General features: G+C 48.3%; 1 protein-coding gene across 3 annotated transcripts in view; it reads right to left on the reverse strand.

Moving 5' to 3' along the window:
- BMERB1 (bMERB domain containing 1) overlaps nucleotides 1-12,470 on the reverse strand; it is a 91,527-nt gene that overhangs the window by 3,759 nt on the left and 75,298 nt on the right. For all 3 annotated transcript variants that reach the window (XM_004586795.3, XM_058680331.1, XM_058680332.1), the window contains exons 3-4: nucleotides 6,359-6,432; nucleotides 298-412 (exon numbers count right to left, since the gene is read on the reverse strand). In XM_004586795.3, coding sequence (XP_004586852.2) covers nucleotides 298-412; nucleotides 6,359-6,432 — 189 coding nt within the window. The remainder of the gene's footprint in view (nucleotides 1-297; nucleotides 413-6,358; nucleotides 6,433-12,470) is intronic.

Here is a 12,470-nt window from a genome sequence, read left to right on the forward strand (position 1 = left end):
AGATGTCTCAATGAGCTGGGGATTGTATAAAAAACTGTGCCTTGTGCCATATGCTGTGTACCTCCAGGTCACTTTCTTAATGCGCACAGGCCTTTGTGAGACTTTTGGAGCTGGACTTTAGTTTCTCCTGAACAGGAAATAGGCCCTCACAGCAGAAGGCTGGTGATTCGTTTGGGTTCACAGTTCAGGGACAATGACCGAGGACATGCCTGAAACACAAGTGGTGACTCCCGGGAACGGGAGATGCTTTGCGGAAGGAAGTGAAGGCCAGGGTCTGTTGACATGCAACCCACTGACCTTAACCTCTCGACCTCGGCGTCGTCCACCAGGAAGTCCCTCTTCTGGACCAGTTTGTGGATCTTCTGGATGAGCTCGTCCTCTCTTTGCTTCTGCATCTTAGTTTTTTCTTTTTCTGGGGGAGAGGAAAGCATTGGCAAAGAAGTAGCTGAGTGTAACTTGAAATAGAAACTGACAGCACAGGAAATGCTGGCTCTACCGTTTCACTCACTGGGGGAATTAAAGTCCTTACCTTGCATGCACCGGGATCCCATATGGGCACTGGTTCTAATCCTGGAGGCCCCGCTTCCCATTCAGCTCCCTGCAGGTGGCCTGAGACAGTGGCTGAGGATGGTCCAGGGTCTTGGGACCCTGCACCTGCGTGGGAGACCTGGACCCTGCACCTGCGTGGGAGACCTGACTTTCCTGGAGGCTCCTGGCTTCAGATTGGCACAGCTCTGGCCATTGCTGCTACTAGGGAGTCTTAATCAGTGGACTGAATATCTTCCTCTGTCTCTCCTCTTCTCTGTATATCTATCTTTCCAGTGAAAATAAATCTTTTAAAAAATGCACAGTGAGGTTGCAGATGTAGCCATATTGGTCAAGGAAGTTCAGCAAAGAACTTGGCCTTGGTGAGTGCCCAGCAAGTGGCCATGACACAGCAACTGCGGCTCAGGGAGCTGGGAGAGTTACTGTGTGATGAGGGCCACAAAGTCAGCTTCAGTACCAATCACGTTAACTGTGCCCCCAGACAACTGAACAGGGCCACCAAGGAGACGACGAAGAAGATGACCAACAATGAAGATGGAGAAACTGGAGAGGCAAGAATTTAAGCTTACATTTCAGACCTCTTTGGAACAGAAAATGTGAGGCAGCTTCTAAGGTCAGCCAGCTGAGGACTGGCTCTGAAAACATCTAGTTCTGGAAGCAGAACTGGAAGTGAGGGGAATGTCATATAGCTGTCCCTCTGTGTCTGGGGTTGTTGGACCCTTTGTCGACAGCAAAATCCATTTATGTTCAAACACACCCTCCAGTATGTTTTATTTACTTATTTGTAATTTAGTTTCATCTTATTTGATAGGTACAGAGAGTGAGTGAGAGAGAGAGAGAAGGAGAATCTTTCATCTATCTATAGTTCACTTCCCAGATGCTCACAACAGCTGAGGCCAAACCAGGCCAAAGTCAGGAGCCTGGAACTCAGCTGAGTCTCCCAAGTGTTATGCTGCCGCCCAAGGTGTCCATCAGTAGGAGGCTGGAACTGGAAGCAAAGCTGGGCCTTGAATTTTGTTACTCTGATATGTCCTTGACTGGTGGCTCAACCTACTGCAACACCCATGCTTTATAAATCTTCTCTAGGTGATTTGTAGTGCCAAGTGCAATATAAATGCTCTGTGATAGTCTGGATGTATTCAGACCAGCCCATTTTCCATCCTTGGTGGGTTGACTCTTGAGAGCAGGATCCATGATACATGGATGACTATTTAAGCAGCAGGTCCAGTTTGTTTTTCTCAGGCACTGGATGGCTGTTGGTGAACCAAAGGGCAGTGACATTGCAAGCAGCCACCAAATCCTGGCCTTGCCTGTAATGGAAAATGGTGGCACTGCTTTCTTCATGGTGGGCCCTGGCAGCCTGGTTCCCCAAACCATTTCTTGGTGCCACCAAGCCCTCCCTGCCCTCCATAAACAAGTGGCAGCACTCCCTGATTCGCCAGGGCACCCTGCTCACTCCAAGCTCTTTTGGGGAGTCTCCAGTGTGGCTTTCCTCTCCAGGTCACCATTGATAGCACTGTAGCATTCCAGGTGTTCTCCCCAGATCTCGGCCAGAGCCGTCCACAGGTCCCAGGCATCTGACAAACTTTGTCCCCAGGTTATTCATCCGTGCTTGTCTAGCCCTTGCCAATGCAGGCGCTCCCCAGCCTGCCCCAGATACTCAGCAGTGGCAAAGGCAGTGACTCAACAGAGAAGCCGCCTACTCAAGAAGTGGGCTGTGCCAGCTGATGAACCTGTTCAGTGCCCCAAGGTTCTAAGTGACTGGCCAGTGCCAGTCATTGTGTGTGCCACACGCCTCTGCTACCAACATCTCCTACCTACCAGCAAGTGCCACCCACCTACCTGCTTCTCACCTTCTCCCACTATGTGCCCAGTTCAGGCCACCATCAGCTCTAGCTAACATTATAGCTTTTACCACAACCGTGAGCCCTCACTATAGAACAGACAGTCCTGACCCAATGCCCTAGGACCCAGCTCTACAGAGCTGTGTGACTCAGGGCACATTCCTTAAGCTCTCTGTGTATCCAGTCTCTCAATATTCATGATTCTAAGCTTGTTACAAGGTTTAAGAGACACAGAGCAAGTTAAATATAAGGGGTTCATAAAGTGTTTGGACACACTTATTTTACAATGTCACTGTGGTTAGTGATTAAGTGACCTCCAGGTTAAATATTTACTGAAGCAGGTACAAAATCCTTATTAGATGAAGAAGCAGTGAATCTCGCAGCCCCAGTGTGCATCTGGCAAGTGCTTACTAAATCGCAGTCATTGTAATTATATTCATATGACCATGAGCCTCATGGTTTGATTCAAATTAGGCTTTTCCACCTGGGCACTACTGGGATTTGGAATAAGATCGTTCTGTGCCTTGCAGGCTGTTCAGCAATGGCCCTGGCCCCACTCACAGACGCCAGCAACAACACCCCTTCCTCAGGCTGGGACAATCAATAATAATGTTTCCAGACACCATCCCCACCTGAGCAGCACTGTTTAAATCTTGCCTGATAAATGCTGGTTTTACATTCCCAGGACAGGTGCTCAGGGCCTCGGCAGCCATACTAAGCATCCCAAGGTGGCATGGCAGCAGTGTGTCACATTTTGGCTTGGCCTTGAGAAGCCCTTGAGGCGGGAAGGCCCCAGGGGTTTTATCACTCTACCACTGAGGTGCTGGGGAATTCTGTTCTGGCTCTGGATCAAGCAATCTGGATTTCATGTCTTCTTTCCTTAATACATTTATTGATGTGTTGCCAGGAGTCTGGTAATTTCTTTCCCTAATCGCAGCAAACTCCATCTAGAAACCTGGCACTGATCCTGGGAATGCAGAGGAAGACTCAAGACACAAGGGAAGGAGAAGTAGATAGGGAACAGAGGTTTGGAGGGGAGGAGGGAGGAGGGGCTCCTGCAGAATGTGGCGGTCGGAACCAACCCACAAAAGTGATGGGAAGGAAGTAGCTTCCAGGGAAATCAGTGGGACTGGTGTGAAAGGACTGGGTTGTGCCGCTGAGCAGCCCCATGACCTTGTTCCAGTGGGGAAGTCTGTGGCATTTGGGGTGGGAGACTCAACAGGGACTGACCTTACCCATGTTGCAAATCATTTGTCCCGTCTTCACACTTCGGTGTTTTTGTTCTCCTTTTTTTTCATGCATTAAAAAAATTTTTTAACCATTCTATTAGGGCCCGGTGGCGTGGCCTAGCAGCTAAAGTCCTTGCCTTGAACGCACCGGGATCCCCACATGGGGTGCCGGTTCTAATCCCAGCAGCCCCACTTCCCATCCAGTTTCCTGCTTGTGGTCTGGGAAAGTAGTTGAGGACGGCCCAAAGCCTTGGGACCCTGCACCCGTGTGGGAGACCTGGAAGAGGCTCTGGGTTCCTGGCTTCAGCTCAGCTCAGCTCCAGTCGTTGTGGCCACTTGGGGAGTGAATCATCAGACAGAAGATATTCCTCTTTGTCTGTCCTCCTCTCTGTATATCTGACTTTCCAGTAAAAATAAATAAATCTTTAAAAAATTCCATTATAATATCTTCACCATTGAATTTTTTTTGTTTCTGTGAACTGCCTTGTTCTCCCCTCCCTGGTTAGGTGTGCACTAGGTAGTCACTGGGTCAACCAGAGATCACCTGGAGGCCGCCCTGGCCTTGACAGGAGCTCCTCTGGCCTGCTGGAGCTTGGCTGGATTCAGTAGCCGCACACTCCCTCTGCCTCGGGAGGCTCCCACGTGTCCTACTGAGTCACCAGTTCACCAGTGGCTCCTGGGAATCCTCCTTCCTAAGAGGGAGAGGGCAGCCCATGTTAGACCATCAGACTCTCCAGGGAGTGAAATTGGCACACAGAGGAGAGCTGGGCTCCTGCTTGGGGACAGCACGGAAAGGGGATGGACTGCCCTTGCTTGCTTGGTTTGTGTGTGGCCAAAATGGGAGCAAGGGGCAAAGAACATTCTACAGATCTTGTATTTGTGCTTCTGGGCCCTTGTAAGGCTAGCCTGAGCTCCACGCCTGTAAGTGGTTGAACAAGGTTCTCCACTACCCTCAATTTCATGTCTAGTCTAATAGGAAATAGTGTCTGCCCTTAATAATGCCTGTCTACCCTATTTGGAAAAATTCCATGGCCAAAGTAATTTGGAAAGTACTTTACAGCTGTGATTAATTAAGCAATGATCGGATCATACTCATTAGAGTGGGCTGTAAACCTAAAGGTTGGTGTCTAGAGAGAAGACACACAAAGAGGGCTACATGAAGGCAGAGACTGGGATCATATAGCCACAAGCCAAAGAAGGCCAAGGAGGCATGGGAGCCTCCCATGGCTGGAAGGGGCAAGGGTGAACTCTCCCCTAGACCCTGGAGAGGGAGAATTTCAAACTTCTAGGCTTTAGAACAATGAGAAAACCCCTCGCTTTTTAAAGTGAGGAGATAAGTTTTTTTTCTTAAGATTTATTTTTATTTGAAACGTGCTGTTACAGAGAGAGGAGAGACAAAGAGAAATCTTCCACTCCCCAAATGGCTGCTACAGAAGAGCTGAGCTGGTCCATAACCAGAAGCCAGGAACTTCTGGGTCCCCAACATGGGTTCAGGGATCCAAGGAGCTGGTCATCTTTTACCGCTTTCCTAGGAATATTAGCAGGGAGCTAGACTGGAAGTGGAGCAGCCAGGACTCAAACAATATGGGATGGTTATGCTACAAGCAGAAGTTTAACATACAAGGCCATGGCACACAGCCCTGAGGGAATCCATTTATTTCTAAAGACACCTTCTTTTGCTGCACCCTGAAGGACTCGTTCTTGGGCTCCTGGAAGGACATTCAGCAATATTTGCGAATATGTGCCGGGGATGGAGGAGCATTAGCTACTGGCGGGTACTGGGTAGAAACCAGGGATGCTGCCCACATCCCACAAGGCACAACACACATCCCCCAGCCCCAACACAAGTGATCAGCCCCAGATGATGACACTTAACATTTTGATACCTGCTCCAAATATCCATGTGTCAGAGTTGAGCAACACTGAGCTACAGCAGCTCATATTGCACTGCTTACTTAGTGCAGGTACACCTATGTGTTAGGCCCTTCCCACTAATTTGGGAGTGCAAGGCAAGCCCAGCACCTGGCTTGGGGCCTGCTGTGGAGCAGCCTTCTAGCGCACGCTTACTCACATGATAGAACTGTCACACATTCAAGTCAAGGATGGTGGGTGTGGGAGGAGGATTCATGCAGCATGTGTTGTTCCTTGAAGAAACATGTTCAACCTGACAGCTTAGCACCTTCCAGGTGTGCTCTCAAGAAGCAAGATGTCTGCACAGAGATGTTCATGAATCCACAGGCAGCCATCTGATAAGTGCCTTGAGCAAGGCAAGCCTCACAGGGGACAGTACAATAGGCAGGGAATAGTTCATGGGGAGAAGAGACCAACTAATTATGTCATCAGCAACTAGCAGATCGAGATCTGACTCCAGTCAGAATCATAGCAAAAGATGGGTGAAAAACCGGGCAATGTTGGTTTATATTGGTCATTTATCACAGTGAAATTTATACTCATGGGTTAGGTGCTATTACTGTTACGTCGCCCTTTTCAGAGGAGGAGAAATTGAGTCTCAGAAAGCGACTTGTCCGAGATCAGGGAATTAGAATTGAACCCGAGTCTGCCTGACTTGAAGAAGAAGAAACCACAGGTTTGGGGTTAAACTGCATTCAGAGAGTGTGGCACTGCAAGAACAAGGCGATCCTAGGAGAAGGGATGAGCTCTGTCTTCCAGACCCCAGGACCATGGGCCCTCGCCAGCCTGAGTAACTGCATATCATGAAGTGACATCATAAATGGTTACCTGGGATGGCGACCAAGTTCTGCAGCTCCTGCTTCAGGTCCATGATGTCCTTGCAGAGCTGGATGTCGTCCATCCTGGGGAGACAGGTGCCACGCAGCAGTGGTTACATCGACAGGCCTCTACACCTAAGCATCACCCCAGCTTAAACCAAGAGGGCTCGTGGGAGCGGGGTGGCCTCTGTGAGAGCCACACGTGCCGAAGAAGAAAGCTAGAAACCATCCATTAACCCACCATGGCCAACCACTGCTGATGACGTCTAGAGACTTTTCTCCAGCTCTCATATGCCTCGCTTTTGTTTGCTTGTGTGAGTGAGGCTCAGGTTAAAGACTCATTATTTTGTCAGTTTCTTAAAAAAAAAATGGGGGGGCGTGACTGGGATGAGCATTTGGTGCAGTGGTTAAGATCTTGCTTATCATGGGCATATCCCACATTACAGTACCTGGTTTCAAGGCCCAGCTCTGTTCCTGATTTCCAGCTTCCTGCTAATGTGCACCCTAAGAGGCAATAAACTGCTAGTGGAATACTGGATCTTGCCCAGCCCAAACTGGGGCATTCATCTGGGGAGTGAACCTGCACATGGAAGATCTCTGTACATCTCTTTTTCTCTGCCTTTCAAAAAAATTTTTTTCCAATGAGAACATTTCCATCAATTTGAGTTTTACTATTATCTTAGTTGGACAGAAACAAGTCTTCTATGTTTTAGAGAGCACCAGTGCTAACCGTTTGATACAGAGTTGATAATGCTTCTGCAATCACGCAGAATTACTGGCTGGGAAATATTTTTCCAATGTGATTTTTTAACTTAATAATGTATCTTGGGAATTGTTCCATGTCAGAACATGCCAATATAATCACTTAACATTGTCCCTTATTTATGTGAAAGTCACAGAGACAGGCAGCAAGACAGAGATCCTCCATTCTCTGACTCCTCCCAAGAGCTGGGACTGAGCTAGGTTGCTGTGAGCCCAGGGAAAGGGTAAGGGCTTGTCGAGAGCGTGCCACTAGTGGAAGCACGGTGACAAGCAGACATGCAACCTCCTGACTCTGAGGCAGGGGATCTGTCCGCCCTCCCGCAGCATCTTGATCAAGAGCTGGATCTATGACTCCTTTTGGCAGGGTCAGCTGCAGACCAGCCTGAGTCCCCCAGCCTTCACTGGCCAGGAACGTCCAGTGTTATCTATTCCAATCCCAGCTACCAGGACAACAGCCCAGACCATCTTGCCTCAGCCCATGCCTCTTGTGGCCAGGGCACACCAGGAAGACTTTCAAGCCCTGTCCTGGAATGTGCTAGCTGCCTCAATGAGCTTGACTTGGCAGAAGGGCATAGGCTGTTCCCATGATCTTTGATCGGCAGCTGTTCAGCTACAGCTCAGAAATCCTTTCTGTACCTAGCAGGGACCAGGCTGCCTCAGTGGCTCTCAGGGAGGGTGGTTTTTGTTTCTGGGGACATTTGGCCATGTCTGGAGATGTGTTTGGTTCTTACAACCACGTGTGTGTGGTAGGAATGGGATTTTGCTACTGGCAGCTCATGGGTGGGTGTGTGATTTTGGATTCCTTCCAGCCAGGCATGCTACTAAACACCATATGGCCACAAGACAGTTCCTTCACCAATGAGAATGATCTGGTTCAATGTCAATCATGCTGATGTTGAGAAATCTTGGATTATGACTACAGAATTGATACATACCTTGCTGAGAAACTTTTTTCTTTTTTTTTTTAAAGATTTATTTATTTTTATTAGGAAGGCAGATTAACAGGGAGAAGGAGGGAGAAGAGAAATATCTTTCATCCATTCACTACCAAATGGCTGTAATGGTTAGAGCTGGGTCGATCTGAACCCAGGAGCCAGGGGCTTCTTCTGAGTTTCCCACATGAGTGCAGGGTCCCAGGCCATCCTCTACTACTTTCCCAGGCCACAAGCAGGAAGCTGGATGGGAAGCAGCCGGCACACAAACAGTGCCCATATGGGATCCTGGCACATGCAAGGCAAGGATGTAGCCACTGTGCTGTGTTCCAGGCCTAAGACATTTTTTTCAAGTGTTTATTTCCATCAACTTGAAAAGCAGAGCAACAGAGAGAGACAGAGACAGAAATCTTCAATCAATGGGTCATTCCTTAAATGCTTGCAACAACCAGGGCTGGTCCAGAGTGAAGCCAGGAGGCCTCGAACTCCTTCTGGGTCTCCCAATGTGGGTAGCAGAGGTCCAAACCAAGTATCACCATCTGCTGTCTCCCAGGATGCATTCGAAGGAAGCTGGATCAGAAGCACGGCAGAGTCGGATCAGCATACTGATGTGGGATGCAGGCACCCCAGGTGTTGGCTTTACCTGCTGTGCTATGGTGAGAATGTTGCAGAGCAGAGATGTAATAAGAAAAGGTAAAAAAGAGAATAGATTTTAGTAACAAACTATGGGTCTAGTGACTCCTCTGAGACTCGTGCTCTTCCTGAGAGAGGAGTGACGACAGCACGGCTCTCTAATTATGTGCGTCGGGCACTGGGCACAGGGCCTGGGATGTACATAGCAAAATGCCTGATGAACAGAATCTGTTATTATGAGGATTAGCTGTGAGAAATAAGCATAGGCTAAAAAGGGAAAGAGAAAATGATACTGGATGAGCAATACATCTGAGAAATGTAGCTAACACGTAAAACCATTAAAAATAACGTTTATTGGACCCAGTGTGACGGCTCAGTGCGTAAATCTTCATCTTACATACACCAAGATCCTATATGTCCTGGCAGCTCCACTTCCCATCCAGCTCCCTGCTTGTGTCCTGGGAAAGCAGTACAGGATGACCCAAAGCCTCGGGACCCTGGAACCTGCATGGGGGACTCGGAAGGGGCTCCTGGTTCCTGGCTTCGATGAGCTCATCTCTGGCTGTTGTGACCACATTGATTGCTTTCCTCTCTTTATGAGTTTTAAATTGATGATTTTAAACTGATACATAAGAATTAGACATTTATGGACTATAATGAGATGCTCTGATGCATGTATACATTATGTAATGTTCTAATCAGAATAAATAAATCTGTTTCCTCAAACAGTTATCATTTATTTACAGAAAAACCTTTCAAAATTCTTTCAGCTTTCTAAAGAAATCCATGCATGGTCTTTTTTTTTTTTTTGCATAATGTGCATTTTTCAGAAAACTTTTGGAAACCCATGGACACTGTGCTTAGGGAAGATTTTCCAATGCCTTTAGATGTTATTGTTCAAAAAGCACTGGAATGGTGGCATGTCACGCTAATCCTTCGATGGCAGTGCCGGCACATCCCATATGGGTGCCAGTTAGAGTCCCAGCTGTTTCACTTCTGACTGAAATCCCTGTTAAAGTCCTGGGAGGCTGAGCAAGGACTTCGGTCCCTGCACCCAAATAGGAGACCTGGAAGAAGCTCCTGGCTTCTGGCTTTGGATCAACACAGCTCTGGCTGTTGAAACGATTCAAAGAGTGAACCAGTGGATAGAAGATCTCTGTCTGACTTTCAAATAAACATACACACACACACATATATGTACCTATGTATATTAAAAGAAAAAAGCACTGGGATGGTTCCTGCACAGTGCTTTGGGATCTTGGTTGCAACCTGATTAAGACAACGATCCACATCTTTGTATGGATAGTGCTGAGCTAGAACTCAAACCCCACTGCTGCTGGCTCGTCCCAATGATACCACAACCTGATGGATGTAGGAAGGAAAATGAAACGTCTCGGCTTCTCACGCTTGGACAAGGGGTAAGAACGGTCATTTTACTAGCTTTGTGCAGGCAGAGGTGATCAGACCCTGTCAGAATTTCTTTGAAGATGCCATGGGCTGGAGGCGCTGTCGGCTTGAGCTGCAGCCTAATGGAAACCTAGCAGAGCATGATATGGAGGGAGAAGCAGAGTTCCTGGCAAGGCTCGGCTTTTAAAGATAGTATTTATTGGGCCCAGCGGCGTGGCATAGTGGCTAAAGTCCTCGCCTTGAAAGCCCCGAGATCCCATATGGGCGCCGGTTCTGATCCCGGCAGCTCCACTTCCCATCCAGCTCCCTGCTTGTGGCCTGGGAAAGCAGTCGAGGACGGCCCAATGCATTGGGACACTGCACGCACGTGGGAGACCCAGAGGAGGTTCCAGGTTCCCGGCTTCGGATCGGCGCGCATCGGCCTGTTGCGGCTCAGTTGGGGAGTGAATCATCGGACGGAAGATCTTCCTCTCTGTCTCTCCTCCTCTGTGTATATCTGGCTGTAATAAAATGAATAAATCTTTTTAAAAAAAAGATAGTATTTATAATAGAAGGAATGTAAGGCCGCCAGGTAGACATTAGCCTGGTAGGTAACAGCAGCCGAAGAAAAGGAGAAGAGAATGAGTTTAGGCGCAATGGAATGAGCAACAAGTTCTGAAAGCAGGCCCCAACCTCTGTCTCCCCTAATTCAAGGTATCCTGGCCTGTCCCTTATAAAAAGAATCCACTGAATCAAGGAAGCTAGACAGCTGGTCCCACAATGTAGGAATCACTGGGCTCAGTCATTTGCTTCTCCCAATAGGTAAGAACCTTGATGGTCAGTGTTGGGGGATTTGTTTAAGGGGATTTCATATCTGAAACTTCCCACCCAGAATTTCCTAGAAAAGAGAGAAGGGGATCCCCACTCATGTTCTCCAAAACCCCATCTGAATGCAGACCGGGGTCTCTCAGTCCTTAATGGAGATGCCTTCATGGTCTAGATGTAGGAATTTCTGTCTCTTCATTTTTTCCAAATAAACTTTGCTGAAACTGCCTTTTTGTCTGCTTGTTCAGAGGTAACATTCTTCACTGTCAATAGAACAAGTTCCCCGGGGTTCAAATTAAGGGTTACAGTAACGTGGCTCCTTGGTTTACTTGTTTGAGAGGCAAAAAGACCAAGACGGAGCTCCTCACTCGGCCTCACTCCCTCAAGGTTTACAAAGCCAGGATCCAGCAACTCACTCCACGTGTCCCATGCGGATGGCAGGGAACTAGTCATTCGAGCCCTCTTAGAGGGTGAGCATTAGCAGGAAGCTGTAATGAGCAGGGGGCTGGACTTGAACCCAGGCACTCAGATACCAGATGCAGATGTTTCAGTTAGCAACTCAATAGGTAGGTCAAAAGCCCTCCTGGCTCCTGTCTAAATAAGTTGGGTAGGAAGAGGAAACAGCACTTCTACACACTAAATGCTGCTTGGGGGATTTGTAGTCCGTGTCAGAATTCAAGCCTGACCTCGGTGGCCTCTGAGAAGTCACTTGTCTCTGGATCTTTCCTACAGAGTAAAATGGGGGGAGTGTGTGTGTGTGGGGGGGAGTCTCAAGGATGCCCCCTGCTGGTACAAAGAAGACATGAGCTACTTTTCATCCTGTGATCTTTCAGTTCTCAGGGTCACTACAGAGTGACTGAGAAACGGCCTTGGTAACTCTGCCTTTGTGCCCTCACCATTGAAAATAAATAACATGAGACACTCCAAAAGCTCATGGTGCGGCCAGTGTTGTGACAGCCGGCTGAACTGCTGCCGGCACTGGTGCTGGTTTGCGTCCCGGCTGTCCCAGTTCCTATCACTTCCCTGGGAAAGCAGCAGTACTTGAGGCTCTGTACTTCTTTGGGAAAGAAGCTCCTGGCTCCTGACATTGGCTTGGCTCAGCCCTGGGGTTGCAGCCATTTGGGAAGTGAACTGGCAGATAGAAGAGTTAACTCTTGCTGCTGCTGCCTCTCTTTCTCTGTAACTCAGCCTTTCAAATAACAATGAAGCTCATGGAAAATGAAATGAAAAAGATAAGTTTATTTCGGTGCATACAAAGGGTTTTTAAAAAGTTCATGGAAAATGCATATTATGAAAAAAATTCTGCACGGATTTCGTTTTTGGCACCGAAATAAACTGGTTTCATTTCAATTTTCCACAAGCTGCTAGAAACGCCCTTGTCCCTTTGTGTCAAACCAAGCAGCAGGCCTGTGTGTGCAGGGCGGGCAGCTCTGAGTGCAGTGTGCGCAGAGAGGATGCGGAGGAAAGGTGATTTCTGTCCACGCCTTGCCCAGGGTGGCAGGCAAGTGGCAAGCTGAGTCACTGCTGTGCCGGCTCAGCCAGGGTTCCTGCGTCAGAGGATGAGTCTCACCTGCAGGTGCTATT

Source organism: Ochotona princeps, chromosome 24 (assembly GCF_030435755.1).
Source record: "Ochotona princeps isolate mOchPri1 chromosome 24, mOchPri1.hap1, whole genome shotgun sequence".
Classification (NCBI taxonomy): domain Eukaryota; kingdom Metazoa; phylum Chordata; class Mammalia; order Lagomorpha; family Ochotonidae; genus Ochotona; species Ochotona princeps.